At 37.2% G+C, this 16,237-nt stretch overlaps 1 protein-coding gene across 1 annotated transcript in view; it reads left to right on the top strand.

Annotated features, from left to right (window-relative positions):
- KIF6 (kinesin family member 6) overlaps positions 1–15,943 on the top strand; it is a gene marked incomplete at both ends in the record, with an annotated part of 150,300 nt that extends 134,357 nt beyond the window's left edge. Inside the window, 5 exons of the mRNA XM_084203576.1 lie at positions 4,044–4,125; positions 5,091–5,226; positions 6,714–6,805; positions 13,745–13,834; positions 15,787–15,943. Coding sequence (XP_084059702.1) covers positions 4,044–4,125; positions 5,091–5,226; positions 6,714–6,805; positions 13,745–13,834; positions 15,787–15,943 — 557 coding nt within the window. The remainder of the gene's footprint in view (positions 1–4,043; positions 4,126–5,090; positions 5,227–6,713; positions 6,806–13,744; positions 13,835–15,786) is intronic.
- Between the last annotated feature and the right edge of the window lie 294 nt (positions 15,944–16,237).

The raw sequence follows: 16,237 nt of genomic DNA, 5'->3' as shown, positions 1-16,237 counted from the left end.
GCCAGAGTATTTCAGGTTGTTGTCAGTTTGCAGTAAACTATGGTGATAACACTTGGTATCACTCTAGAAATAGTGTGTTTCATCCATGCTTTCCACATGGCTTTGAAATAGTGATCCACTTAGCAGGTGCTACTATTTCTCTCTGGTACTGTGTGATTTGATCATGGGGAATGTGCTGTAAAAATCTACTACTTCCTGTACTCCAAAATTGGCCATTTCATTAGAATAAAATAATTATATCTTAAAATGCCTCTTCCAGTCTTCTTTATGGGAAAAAAAAGCACCAAAAATTACAAACTCTTATTAAATGAACTGTCACCTCATGCAGGGCTCACCTTCATCTTTATGTGGGCAGCTGGTATCAGTTGTATCCTGTGCTCACTTCACCAAATGGGTTGTATATGAAGATGAAGCAAAACCAGTTAGCCTTAAAGTAAGCATCAAATTTGCCAGCTATTTCCCTACCCAGTGCAGCACTGTCAGTCTCTTCTTTACATCTTAGGACTCAGTATTCTTAAAAAAGGCTTCACGACTTAGGATTCATAATTTTTGCCACTCAGCTCTATGTGCAGTTATGTTAAAGAAACTAATACTCCTTATCAGTATGTTGCTGACTGCCGCCAAAATAGTTCTGTTGTACAGAACTGGATACCAACAGAAGCCCCTCGTATGCACAGAGCCAATGTTTTCCTAAGCATGCATGTCATACCTCCCTGCACCCCTGAAACCTGGGCTGCATTATCCAGGATTAAATTGCAGCAACTGCATTCGTTGCCCAGGAGAAGTCACTGGGGCATGAAAAGTGCACGTGATATTACACTCCAGCTGAATGAAATGATCTCAGCTGATGCACTAAAAGCATAGAGCTAAACTGTACAGCTGAGTTTCATATGACAAACTTTCAATCAATGAATTAAAAGTCAATCCTGACTGAACAAAGCAGATGCCACTTTGTGTTCTGTGCAGTTACAGAAATTATATCTGGTAGTTAATATTTTAGTAGTAGCACTTCTACATCTTTTAATGTACTGCAATTTTTTTCATGTATGTGGGCAAAGTTGATGTCACGATTTTTCAGTGCTTCGTAATCTCTGTGTACTTGGTATATGTGTGGTTAATATATATTTTCTGTTTCTGTGTGGGAAGGCAGATATATACAATAAACTCTTTAGAGGGAAAAAAGCTCTAAAGAGTTTATAGCCAAAAGAATTTTTTTCTTAGGTGTCTAAATGGAATTTGTGAGTAAATAGTACACTTTTTATGTTTTACAATACATTCATTCAGTGTCCCTCTAACATTATTTTAAAATGACTGAGCCTATGTAATGCTAACATTCGATATGAGACACAATGAGCCAGTAACCTCTGCCTTAGCTTCCTTTCTTCAGCTGTAGCTGAAATTGCCTGGAGTGGTAAGAGGAGAGGGGTCTGAGGCAGCAGAAGCCATGGGGCAGAAAGAGGCCACTGCAGGGATTGATCAGGAAAGGTAAAGAGGAGGAGAAGGGAGAATAGAAGCAGCGGGGATTGAGAAGAAGGCAGAAGTAGCAGGAAACATAAGTGTTGAAATACCGTCCACCAGACTTTAGATGTCTTTTTGCTTGGAACATCAGGAAAGAGCCATGATCCTTTGTATATATTACAGTAGGTATATTCCAAAGGTCTAGTCTTTAGAGCAGAATGTTATTCCATTAACAAACATATTGCTGCAGTGAGCAGACATGAACAAGAAACTGAAATGGACATTGCAACAGCTTGAGAAAAGACACTGGAGAACTTAGAAAACAGTGCCCTGGCAGGCATGCCCTGGACTTGGCTTACTACTGGACTTCACCCGATGCTGTGATCAGATCTCTTCTGCTTTTGTGACCCAAGCTCAGTGATGTGCACAGGGATATGTAAGTTTTATCCATTTGTCTGATGCTATTTCTGCTACTGGGGGCCACACCAGCCTGCAGTATACTCATCTCTTTCCATTCACAAAACTCTGCTGCTCACCTTGTCTACAGCTGTGCTTCTGCCTTTCATCACCAGCTAGGGATAATGGGCACACTTGTATTCGTGGGTGAGGATGCTGCACCCTGTTTATGATAAAGGTTTTCATCTCATACAAAAGGCTTTATTATTATCTCTGAAGGTAACATGCAACCAAATAATCCCATCTGCAGCATGTAATCAGCAGAAAGAAAACCATTCTTTTGCTGTTTTTATATACAAGTGACAAAATTTTGCCTAAGTTTGGCTGACCTTTCAGAGCTAATATAAAAATATTTTTCCAAGTACTAGATGTCCTAATAAACTAAGGAAGGAAAGCTATACTCTGGCTTGTATCACTCTGTAATAACTAGCAGAATTTGGTGATGTTTTCATGTAGGGAAGTCATCACTTCAGAAACAGCATTAAGATTTTATATTCCTCTCTTCCACCCTGTGTTATTTCCCTTCATTATAAGGGGCTAGATCTGCTGCCTCCTGAATTCAGACACAGTCACAGATTGTGCAAATAGGACAAATGCACTTCAGCGTGCTCAGGAGAGTCCCCTTTAACCTGAAACTGGCTCACACTAGGTCTGGCTGGAATATTCATGGAAACATAACAAGGATTCTCACATGGTCTGTGAGTGTGGCTCACTTGAGAGCCAGTAAGTCCCTAAATCATTTCAGTTTGTTCCACAAGAGCACATTTCCCTCAAGCCTGGCTGCTGTGTATTCATGAAGTTCAGAAAAGCATGAAGCCTCAGGAGCTCTGCAATGAGTGTCTCCCCACCAGTTCCATCTGTAGCTGTGCTTTCCCACATTATGCCTTCTCTTGGGGATGATATGTGAGAAATCAGAAAATCCTCATCCCGTGTAATCATGGAAAGGTTTGCTCCTTTCCTTAAAGGTTCTGGCGCAGTTATGATGACCTTTTTGTTATCTGTGATGTTCAGGTATAACTTATACAATGCCGCTGTTGTATCATCTCCTCCGCCTCCTGTCTTGTTTGTTCACTTTAACGTTTCAAGCAGTTTATATTTTTATCTTTTAAGGGTACTGTCCCCACCACAAATGTATTCACCCTATCCTTCTTTGTAATCACACATAGCAAGGCTTTTCAATGTATGAAATGAGACTTGTGCATGGGCTTTATCCGCCTTGACTGTCTGTATTAACATGCTGTAGCTAAGCAATGAAATAAAATGCTTTTCAACATCATCTGTATTAAGCTATAGGGTGCTACTACAAAAGATTAATGGTTTCAGCTGGTGTGCTGACAGGCAGAGGGGTCACTGCTGCCCTCCTGTTCCAGACAGAATTCCTCTTCTTGAAGAGAGGGTGCGCTCCTCAGGCCTTGAGACAGACTGACGTAGGATTTATTTTCTTGGCAGAAATAAGAGTTGGGGTGGAAACTTGCACATATTGTACAGCAAATCTTTTGGTTTTTTTAATTTTTCTTGAGTTAAAAAGGTCAAACATATTTTCTTGGAAACATAAACTCTTCTCATTCATCCCAGAAAAGTTAGTAGGTAACTTTACATTTCCTTTCACCACTGAACATATAAACCATGATGGAAAGACTGTTTCACAATCTCTCAGAATAAGCATATTGTGTATTGCATGTTAACTACCTCTGTCACAGGATAGGAAAATCATAAGCTGCTAACTTAGGCTACTCTTAAGCTACTGCTGTCTCTTCTTTTTGCATCAGCTTCTGGTCTTGTTTTTGTTGCCAAAACCATTGCAAAAAGTGGTGGAACACATTTGATAGGGTTTTATGCCAAATATGAATGTTTGACTTGCTTTTATTTATATCTAAAATTATTGTTCCAATCTTTAATGATGAAAAAACCCAATTATAAGCAATTTGATTCAAATTACTAGTTATTGACTATGTCCTCTACTAAGTAAGGCCTAAATAGGGAATTTGAAGAAGCATTTCCAGAAGAAAGAAATGGTTAATCACTCCAATTTCATTAACTGCCTCTTAAAGGATAGTTTTATTCTAATCAGAAGTTGCTTCTTTGGACACCATATAGTCATTGCTTAAATCTGATCATTTACCCTACAGCTGTTTCAAATCCTTCTGGAGAACTAATGTTTGATCCAGTAGAAGAGAATCTTCGAATGCAAATTGAAGAAGAAAAAAAAAGGTACTGCTTCTGTCTCAGATTTCTACCATCCTTCAGAAGATAAATTATACTGATAGTATATTCCAATTACAATTCTGCACACACAGCTACCCTCAGGATTTTCTCTGATATTTTAAAAATATCAGCTTTGTGGTTCACTAATAGTTCTAAACTTGTGTATATGCTGTTGGTTTGTCTGTCAGATGCCACAGTAGATGAGAGTGGAAAATTTATGCTTGAGCTAAAGGTTAAAAATAAATAAAAACAACTTAATGTCCTCCCTGAGGATTAGTGTTTGCAACTTGTTGTTTGAATCTAAATGTATTGTGAACCTTTTGGGTTGATTCAGAAAAGTCCAGCCTTTTTTGACCTAACGAAAACCTTTAGGTTATACAGGATTCACTAAGTGTAAATAATATGCAGATTACACATTGGTTAACCAATCCTTGCCAAGAGGATTAAAAAAAATAGATACAAGGATATCAGTATGAAGTATTTTGCTAGCATTTGTTATTCACAATCTCTGAGGAAACTTCTGGCTCTTTCCTACTCCTGGTAAATCTCCAAGTGTCTAACAGCCAAGAGGGTAAGGAAGATTCCATCTGACAGGGGAACCAGTCTCAGGTCCTATCTGAATCCCAGATACCAGTTATTTAGTAATGATAACATGTTAGGAGTTCCAAAGAAATCATTTTCATAGTTGATTGAACCCATATTTTAACTGTTAATCAATGTTAATCCCACTTGAATTTCCCTAACTTCTTCATGAAATAAAAGGTTTGCGGAATAAGTTTCTTGCACTTACTGTCCCATGAAGCTTTTGTAAAATATGAGATGTTTCCTTCTACCACCCATCTGTATCCTCTGCATCTCTGATTATTATAAATCATTTTATAGTTTAACTCTCTGACAGTTTTAAGTCGGATTAACCTTTGTTCAGATATATGTTGGAAAATCTGTAATACACTTTCTTCTTCTCATATTAGCTATAAAACAGTGTACAGTCGCTTCAAAGGACTGAAGGTAGAGATTGAGCACCTGCAGCTTCTTATGGAAAAAGTGAAGATGAAGCTGCAAAAAGACTTTGAAGTCTGGTGGTCTGAAGAGGCAGAAAAATTCCACGTATGAAATAATTTTGTATTTCTTCCATTTTCATGTAAATATAACTTCTTCAATAATTTCTTAAAGAAGTAGTTAATTGACTAGACAGAAAGGAGTATGAGGAAGGAATTCAGGGTCTGGTTCATCTGTACTTATGCCAAGGTAAATTGGACAAAGGTAATGTGAATTATACTTGTGTGAAGCTAAAAAAAATCAAGCAAACCCATTTTTTTCCTGCTCTATTTTCTTTTTGAAGTTCTCCCAAACAACTTGATTAGTAGGGAAGTATGGGCCCAAAATGCTAACAACTCTGAAAGAATATAATCAGATTGCAAAAAATAATCTTTTCTAATGCTAGCAAAAGTATGATTTCATCAGCATTTTTTGCAGCAAATATAGTTACTTTTTAGCTTCCTTTGTTTGCAAAGACTTCAGTAACTTTTCAGCTTCCCTAGGCTCCCAGTGGGTCATCACTCCCAGCACAGTGTGTTTCCTCACTCTCTAGCTGAAGTCCGCCAGTGTTTAAGCACAGAGTGCTCTAATGCAATGACTCGTGTAAAACTGAACTAAATACCTGTCATTTTAACCAGTGTATTCAAAGTTAATGACACAGTGTCAGTCTGAAAACTACACTCTACTGAAACAACCTGGCTTTCTTGTGCTCCCCTTCTGACACTTTTTAAATGACTTGCAAGTAGTGACACAGCAACTCACAGCAAAGCTCGGCCATGAAAGGTACATCAGCCTCATGAAAAAGAATGCTGAGTGCAGTCCATCCCATATCATTTATTATTAACTGGAAGAGAAGATTTACTCCTTGAGGAAAAGTTATTATAAACAAAAAAGTTTTAGCTTATATTTTGGTTAATTCTCATGAGTATAAATTTAAACTGTATCTTTAAGACGCCAGCCTAAAATAAATACAGAACTTAACATAGCGAACTTAGTTATCCATATTCTGCCACCTGAGCAGCTTAACTGCAAGTTAGCATGACCAAATATTTTTCCACTTAAAATCCCTAACCATATTAGTGGCAAAGAAGATGACATTTTAGTCACCCTCCTGTCTAAATATTTAGGCTTTTCAAAGCACTGCAAGTAATATTCTTGAATCCACAGCAGCACATTTTTCTCCATCCCTTAAAAGGAGAGTTCCATGATTCAACCTCTCATGATTCATCAGTAGAAGATTGGAAAACTGGAAAACATAATTGGGATTGATTTCTTAGATCTTGACCTATCTATACATCTGAGCTCCCTAAGAAACTGAAATCAGTGAACGTATGCTGTTACATATTAAAAACCTGTAACTTGAGCTTAAAAATAGTTGAACCAATCCTAAATACTTTTCTCTTTGTTCAGAAGTGTTTGTGCAAGTGGCGAAAATACTGTGTGATTCAGGCTCTGTGTTTTCTGAATAACCTGGTTATTGCTGAAATTTATAGGCCAATATGAAGCACTTTAAAAAAATCCTAGCCTGATAATTTTGTTTTTCAATTTAAACCCAGCAGGAAAAGCCAGAGATGGTTGCCTCACCAAATACTGTCAATCCTGTTTATCCACAGCTTATCAGATCCTCGCAGCACCTATCACCTATCAGGTAAATTGTTTATTTTTCTTTTCCTTCCTTACATAGGAAAAAATGCACTTTTAACTTTTAACCAAAGTGAAGTTGTCCAGAATGCTTTTGCAAATATCACACTGAAACACTGTACTTTTAGTTACAACAGAAATGATTGTATAAAAAATGAAATTTTATCATTCAATTATTTGGAAGTCCTGTTGAAAGTAGGACCTCAGTTCTTTTGATGTGTTAGTCTTGGAACCTTGGAAACCTTTCTATAGGGGCCCCACGACAGCTAAGAAAGGTAAGCCTGTTAGCAGTCAGTTTTGTGTATGAGGAGACTATATCTCCTTTGGGATGTATGCAGGGGACTTCAAATCAAAAGATATTTAAAAATTATTTCATATATATCCTAGATAGACTTGCTCCTGAAAGATGTCATAATACTACATTTATGCTGCATATTATTCCACAATTCTATTATATTTGATATGACATGTAAGATGGTGATGTGTCTTCTACAGGAGAAAAATGTAATCATCTTGGTTGTTTCATCAGCAGTCACCTCTGATTTGAAAACCTCTAATTTAAATTTGCAGTAATAGGTTTTTCATAACCATCAGGTAAAGCAGAGTGCAAGAAATCACATACCTGACTTTGCAGGTTTCCATATGCAAGGTCAATAAATGGAGGTGTTCTCTCCCCTTCCTTCTTCCTTTCTCCCTCCCTCTTCCTCTTTCCCTCCCCACCTCTCCACCTTTCTCTTACTCTCTTTTTCTGTCCCTCTACCCTCCTCCTTGCTATGCAATTAACATTTCTCTGATGAGTGGCTTTACCTACATTTTTATGACAGTAATCTGTATAAATGACATTTTCCTGTTTTCTTAAAACTGTAAAATAGCTTCTAAGTTTTATTTAACACTCACATGTATTTGTAGTAAACGCTCCATAATCAGTTCAGAAAATGATAGACATAGCCCTCAAAGTTTTCTGAGAAGACATTTTCAGATCTCTCAAACTGATGAAAACCAACTCCAGTCTTCTCTACTTTGCTTTGGTTCTTATTCTGTGTCCTCTCAAGACTTAGTCATTAATCACTTTGCAAATGGTTTTAGGCCTAATCTGTGCTGTTCATTTCTGGTCTCAGGCTGAAGGTTACTTGTCCCAGAGAAAAGCTCATGGAACAGAACATGAGAGCATTTTTGGTCTACCTTAGCACAAATCCAGCCATATTAGCTCAAGCAATCCATGACTGTCACTCTTTGAACTAAGCACCTCTTGCACAACCTCTCTGGCCCACTGATCTTGGGAACAGCAAATTTCAGTTGTTGTGCTGATGCATTGCTCAGGAGAACAATACCTTTTCCATTCTAATTTAAAATTCTTGAACTAAAAAGAGCATATGGTAATGCCCAGGCACTTTCTAGTGGAATGGGGAACTGGCCTCCAGCAATGGTGAATCCTCCTTTCCCTACCATGGCTCAGAAATAAAATTCCATAAGTGATTTCTTTATTTTTTTTAAGCATCTCTATCAAATGCTTTTACTGGGCATGGTTCATGTTTATTACTGGAGGACAAGTCTAAGGAAAGTCCATCTGGCATTTTGACTAGAATGGAGAAAGGTGCATGGTTGCTTTCAACTGCCAAGCTTACTTTGGAGTCCTGTAGTGCCCCACATGGTTCCCTGCAAAGAGCAGATGTTCTTTACAGTGAACAGTTTCTCTGTGTGTAAGTAATGGGCATATTGACTGAGGCTGACTGGATGATCCTTGCATAAATATCACAGACACAGAATATTTATCTTCTGGAACTAAAATTGTAGAGGGAGTTGGGATGAATGTAGTTTTATTTTCCCATCTCTATCAATATTCTTGCAATAATCTTTAAAAGTCAAGTACTCTTTCCTTCCTATGGTTCTAGAAAGTTGATCTTATTTTATGTTAGGCTGTTTAAACATATTTTACTCAGGTACAGTTCCAGTGGCGTATATATGGAAGTAGAAACACTATTTCTGCTTTTTCTGAGGCAGGAGCTACAGGCTTAACCTCCCACTGTGCATGAAAATTTACTTTTTCCCCTACCCGAGTCAATAATATTTTAGAGTAATGGTTTCAAATTTCAGACTTTAAAATAATAAAATAGTAGAATATTTATTTCCTAAGGATTTCTTTGACCCCAGTTGTCACAGCAACTTTACTCACCCCTTCCCATAATTGTGTAGAATGAATCCAGGCTACAGGCACTTTTTTTCCTGAGACACAAATGGCTCTTTTTTTCTAACTTGTATAAAAATCAACCATCTCTTTCTTTAGAATAATATTGCTGTCTTCACCCAGCAGAATAACAACCAGCTGCCAAAGCAAAAGCTGACCTAAATTATGTTTGATACAATGTGGTGTAAATAAAACCTGTTTCCAAGATGGAATTCAGTTAACAGGTGTGTTCATTAAGTACAAGATCTAAAACTAAGGAGGCTAAATTCTAAGACTGCAACTGACAGAGAAAGTATGCAGTAAAACCATTCAAACTCCTGAATGGGAATGGATGTAAATACAGTCTTCAGGCTAGAAATAATAATTTATATAACTCAGCATGCAAAACACACAGGTGTGTTCCTAATATTTATATGGGTTTGAACAAAGTCTTTTGATCACCTTCTAGTGTATGACTTGTGTGCATTGTGATTGTTTGACACACCTTAGTCATGTTTCCAGAGAAAATTAAGCCTTGGGAAGGCTCAAATTTTATTTTGTACTAAGTTAATTCATAACTAAAATAACAGAGAAGGGAGGCCAGTAATCCTTTTGAGGCTTAAGAAGGATACACACACATAAAAGGCACTTGATCCATGGCCAAATATGTCTCTTTTTTTGGTTGAAAAAATGGTTGAATTGTTAAAGTGTTGAAATGAGTCTATATTAATAAAAGAGTTGAATAGTGACCATTTTTGCCTCAGTCAGTGAGTTCTGAAAGCTGTGGCGCTCCCTGAACTTACACTGTATATATGTTTATGTCTCTTAATGGATTCCTGTCATCTGCAAGAAGTCTAAAAATACATGTTGGGCTCAGCAATCCATATGTGTCCATGTATTCAGAATTCAAGCACAGCCTTTTGTTCTTCCTCATACAGTCTCTCCCACAATGGCTTTCATTTAAGGAATTTATCAGATCCTTATCTATTCAAATTGCTTCTCTCACTGAACATTTCATTTCAGTAGTGTTGAACGGTTCTTGTATCCCCTTTGAATCATATAAATATTATATAGTTATTCAAATCTCATACAATCTTGGGTTTTTTCCTCCTCTTAGAATGAATGCATTCCTTTTTATCTCAGTCAAATCTTTCTTAACCTCACTCATTTCCTTTTACTGCATCTCATTTGTCCTAATCCACCAAGCCCCACAGTATGTTCAACCTCAGACTCCTCAGCTGTTCTGTTTCTTATTCTAAGTCTTCCTGGCACTTTAAATTCCCTTGGAGCCATTTTCAAATAAATCTTCTTGTTGTCTGATGACTGAGCATCAGATTTTTTTTAAAAATTACTGTCCTGGATTGCAAGTTACCCCCTATATTAATGTTGTGTGAAACAAGGTCAATGTTTACATATTTTACAGCATATTCTGTCTAATCATTTTTTATTCCTGCCAATTTTCTGCAGCGTTACACAATGATTAAAACATAATCTGGGAATAACATCATCAATTAGTGATATTTCAAAGGTTTTCACATTCTTTGGTAACAACTGGAACAATACATCTATGAATTTGCAAGTTAGGACAAATATAATTTTGTAGCCAGCTACTAAAATGCTCTGCTTTAGGGAGCTTGAATCTTTCCTGTCTGTACACTGAACATCTGTTTCACTCATGTCCAAAACTCAGATAACTGGACAACTGCAGCTGAGGTTTTCTTAATATTACAGAGGTTGCACACCTTCAAATTTTCAATTTCCATTTTAATCTACCTAATTTTCCATTATTTTTCAGCTGGCAAATTAAGCACTCATACCATGACATGCATCATCTCTGCAGCTCTTCTACCCTGTGTACTTGATGGAGCTGATCAGTCCATGGATCACTTGTCTCTGGTCCCTGGCTTCCTGCAGCAAGAGAAATGCTGCTGCAGCCCTGTGTACATCTCTGTGACCCCTGTCCCATGCCTGACTGAGACATACACTCTCAACACAGGATTCTCCCCACCCCCCAACCCCCCTCCCAGAAAAAGCAATTTATCCACTGGGTGAAACATCAGGTACTAGGTTATGAAAACAAACAGGCATATAAAGTTGACAGACTATCTTTAATCTCCAGAAAAAGTAGGAATTTTACTGACGTTGTCAGGAAACAGTCTTTGAGATTTCTTAAATTCAACTCAAGGAAAAATCAGATAGATTGGGAATGAAAGTGGGAATCATACACTGTCAAAACAAGCTAAATAATGTTAGAGGTTAAAGCTTGGGCAACAGACAGACGCAGGACTTACATGCCTTGTACATCCTCCCAAACCCAAAACGTGATCCCGGAATGCCTGTTTGCACATTAGAGAAATGTTGAAGGGCACCTCTAGAGATCTCTGGATCAACCCCTTGCTTGAAGAAGACTTTCATCACACTCAAGTGTGTCAGGCATGTTTTTGTTTGGCTTTGTTGGAGCAGCCTGAGATATCCAGTCCTTCGCGCTGGTCACACAGAGAGGGATATCATTACCTCCACCCCATGCTAGCACAATGATTTTCCATTAAATCTAAAGTATTACTAGAACATTTCTCAATTTTTTGCATTACTACAACAGCATCTAACACTCGGGTGAATGAGGAGTGTCCTGACTTCTAAGAACAGGCTAGGAACAAGTTGTGTCTGAATGTACAAACCACTGCAAAACAAAACTACACTCTTTTGTCCCCTTATGGTTCAATTTATCTTGCAATGTCAGTATCAGAGCTTCAGCATGAAGGATGCAAATTATCTCCATACAGCCCATCCCTCTAGCCTAGGAATTAGAGAAATCCCTAGGATATAAGAGATGGATTTGAGTTGTGCCAAACTGATGGACTCATTTGTTAGATTAGTATACTAATAGTTAACCTCTTATGAGGAAGCAGAACTTTGAGTCATTTCAAAAAATAGTTATAATCTTCCTTATAAATTTCCTTAACTTGCAGGAGAACAGTTTGCATCCCACAATAAAAATATCTGCTTGCAACCCCACAGGCACAGGATAGGAGATAAAGGTCCATCTCTAAGCACAGTAATGTTAATTTCCTGATTTTGGGCATCATCTCACTCAGTCTAAGTGGTTTTTTTAATATTCTTTTCCATGGGTGCCAAATTCTCCCAGAGCACCCCGAGGCAAGTTTTGCCATATTGTCCTTGGGTCCAGGAATGTACTTGAAAGTGACATCCCTAGAGTTCAACCATGCCACACCTTAGTATATAGGGGTTTTTGTAAATCACTCTAAATCTAAATCCCTTTCAAATGGGGATTTAACAATTTTGGGTTTGTTTTTTTTTTTTTTAACAATGGAAAAAATAAGTAATTCAAATATGTAAACTATTGCAACTTTAAAATACTTCAGCTGACTCACAGTATTTGTAAAATTATACATTTTGTGCACGGCAAAGAGAAAGCAAAGATGCTTATTTTAATAAAAAGAAACCAATGAGAAAGAAGCACATTAAGTCACATTACTTTATGTTTGTTGTAGGTTAAGAATAGAGCCAGGGATGGTTGCTATGGTTCAGTTGATGTGTAGCGATTTATTAAACCTCAGTTATGTGACTTGGATGACTCAGTATCTCAGGGCAAAGACACAGAGGCCTTTTAGAAAACTGAATTTAAAACACTAAATCACTTCATTTTTAAGAACTGCCAAATCAGTGGAAAAAAATGTTCAGGAAATCCTAAAGCAGAATGACGATATAAGGTTCCCAAATATTGTTGAACCACATAGTAGGTAATAACATCACACATCCTTTCTAGCTCTTGTAATATGTAGATGTAATAAAGTACAGAATATTATTGACATTAAATAAGATATTGCTTTAGTTGAATTAGGCAGGTGTGAATAGTGTGGGACTCGAGGAGTTAAAGAGAATCATTCAGCAAACCTGGAGCTGTTCAGCTGAAAATGACTTATACTCCTGGGCACAATATCTTCTGCAAAACTGAACCTGGCACAGTGTAACACAGTAAAATTTTAGTAATAAATTTCTTTCCCTTTTCAAGTTCTCTGCCAGAAATATCAATTCATCAGCCAACAGTGAACAAACTACTGCAGAGATAGAAAATCAAGAACTTGCCAATCCTGCCATCTACTGGAAAAATCCTTATACTGAGTAATTTACTTTTTCCACTCTAAGATTGGCACCAGATCTGGCAGTATGTGCAACCCCCAGGAAAAGTAGAGTCTCCAGGTATCCAGTGGTGGAAAACTGCCTCCCTAACAGTGAGCTTCCTTGATAATGATATCTGCAGAGGCAGGAATGCACAGCAGCTGTTTGCAATATATTTGGCTATCATCAACAAGCCCCATCCCAAAGTCCTCACTGAGTTTTTACCCAGTCTCTCACTGATTTTGGTAACAATTTTGCCTGACTAAAGAAAGAATAGAAAATGAGCAAGGGCCTCAGTTGGCTAATACTCAGTTTAAGAACTAAATATACCATTACAAACTGTACATCAGATATATCAAAGTGCTTTACGAGTCTGGCTTAGAAGGCAAATCCTAAAAGTATATTTTTTGTGAAGGTATTTGTCATTCTTTCATAGCCAAATTCTCTACATAAACATAATAATCATACAGATTAAACTGAAAATCTTCTTTAAGTAAACAAGTGTTTTATATAGATTTTTAAAGTCTTTTTTAAAATCTTCTTTGTAGTTAATTGGTGTATGTATTAATATTGCCTACACAAGGGCCATATTCTTTTCTTTATTTCCTTCATTTTCTTTCATTTTTTTGATTTCCCATTCAGTTTTTTAGACCCCAGTAGAGACAGCCCTAATGAAGATCCAGCTGTGAAAAACAATTCAGTCACTTCTGGTAGCCCAACTTTAAGAACAAGGTAAGAACTATACCTTGGCTACTCAGAGGAAAGAGCAAAGTACAAAATAATATAATGCCTTCACAATCCTCCATCAGTCATTTAAAAACTCTCCTTGAAATATAAAAATAAAAAATTTTACAAATTACAGATTTTCCTCCAACTTCCAAACCAACTGCAGGCTTGCCACATAGCTTTATACCAATCTGCTGCATCATAGTATTACAAAGGTGGTTTCATGTTTGGCCTGAAGCTTTCTCCTCTATAAACTTATGAATATTCCTGACTGTGCCTTCCCAGCCTTCTCAGAGAAAGGGATTCTGAAAGGGTAAATAAAACCATTTGAAAATAAGAGAAATCAGAGTGTGTATGTATTGAAGAATTGTAGAATCCAGGAACTAGACAGAGATTTTTTTCATACTTGTGATTTTGTCTTTAAAATATTTTAAATCTCCCTCCCATAAATTATTCTGCTAAAATAAAATGGCAACAGTTTCAGGCTTGGCACACATTATATATCATGTTTTCTCAAAAGAGGTACTGCATTGTGAAAATTAGCTATTCAGGTTAACAGAAACTACCAGGGTTTTGAGCCTCTCTATTTTTTCTAGTGTGTTTATTTCCACGTTCTTTTCTCCCACTGAAACATTATGCCAAGTCACTCTGCTTCCAGGAGTTATAGTCTTATTGTGCTCAACAGTTCTGGCTATCAATGTCCTTAGGAAAATATGGTCAAGTTACTGTTTTTCCTACTGCATTAGTAAGAAGAAAGCACACGGGTTTTTTTCCTTTCATTTTCCAAAACAGTCAATTTCTAGAGCAGAAAAAAATCATGGGAAATGTCATCCCCCAGAACTTAATGCTTTAAATTGCATTTGGGTTTAAGAAAAGCAGAAGAAAAATAGGAGCCAAAATACCTTCTCAATATACTGTGGGTTTTTCTTTTTTGTACTGTTGCTAAGTAAATGAAAATCAATCAAGAATAGTCCCTTAATGGTCTTCTGTGTCTACCTTGTAAATTACATAAAAATAGGGGAGTTTTAAGTTCAGCATAATTTCTTCTTTGTTTTTCCATTTTGGTTCACTGATTCAGCAACTGAGAACTTAATTAGTAGCACAAAGACAAGGATATTACACTGCTGCATATGTCAGTCATACAAACCACCTACTGCTACAGTCAGTAAGGAACAGTGAGAATAACTATAATTACAGAGGTATGATACGTAAAAAAAAAAAAGTTTTTCCCTTCAGTTCCCCTTGTCCTTCTGTGTTGTAATTTTTTGTTGCTGTATTTCTCATCTCCCAATTAGTGCTCAGTTTTCAAATAAGGTTAAAGATGCAGGTGGAAATTCTCAGCTTTCTCAGCTGATTAGAACAGCTTAATTGTATTACATCATCGTACACCACCAGAGGATGTGTCAAAAGCAGTCATAAGTCAATGATTTAACAGCATAGGTACATGAGTTCAGCTGGGCCTGGAGATTCAGCAGCACAAAGGATTTGTGTCTGTCAGGGGATGTCCCAAATACCACGTGATTGTTTACTTCTGCATATGTATGAAAGCTTAATTCCCCCACAGTAGGCAAAAAATTCAATTGATCTGTTCAGATGTATAGCAGCTGGAAGCAAGCAAACACATGGCATAGTCATATCCATCATTTCCTTGGTAAACTCACTACATTAAGCTTTTCCACTTGACAATTAAGTCTTTGACTCAGCACTACAACACTTTTAACCTTTTCTGCGAGGTCTATAGCTGATAAGCAAGTAGCCTTCCCACACTAAAGAGATCATGGCTAATCTTAGGAACCTACATAAGATCATTAAGAAGTCCTGAGATCAATTCTCTGCTAAACTGTGCCATATCTAACAATGCATCTAAAGAATAAAATCCTTTATGGTGAAAAAAAGAGGAGGCAGAAAAATTAACCTTCTTACTCCCTTGAGTTCACAAGCACGCTTTTTTATTTCAGGACCCCACCAAGTTCATCTATTCCTCTAACTGGAGATAGCCAGGCTGATGCTGACATCCTAGCTTTCATTAAAGCAAGACAGAACATCCTCCAGAAGAAAGGTAAATCATGCCAAAAAATAGAAAGCCAAACCAAAATCTGCAGTACATCATTTTGAAGTCAAAATAGCTTTAGTCCTCATTATACTGATGCAAGTGAAAACTGATTCTGGCTTCAGTTATATTACATTTTGTTCTCATCCGTTCTAAACACTTGAGGTTCTTCACATGTATTTCTCAAGTGGCTCAATGCTGCAGTGAAAAACTGCTAAGGGTCTCTGTTTTACTAAGCCACCATCAGTGAATGTCTGGGGCATGCATGGCTGTGCAACCTGCATAGTATTATTTTACTCTTAAGCAAATACATTTGAATGTGGTTCCTTGATGATCCAAATTTTTCTGTATAGATTTTC

Source organism: Fringilla coelebs (assembly GCF_963513975.1).
Source record: "Fringilla coelebs genome assembly, chromosome: 3".
Classification (NCBI taxonomy): domain Eukaryota; kingdom Metazoa; phylum Chordata; class Aves; order Passeriformes; family Fringillidae; genus Fringilla; species Fringilla coelebs.
Note: the sequence above shows the minus strand (reverse complement) of the source record. Positions and strands in the feature narration are given on the sequence as shown.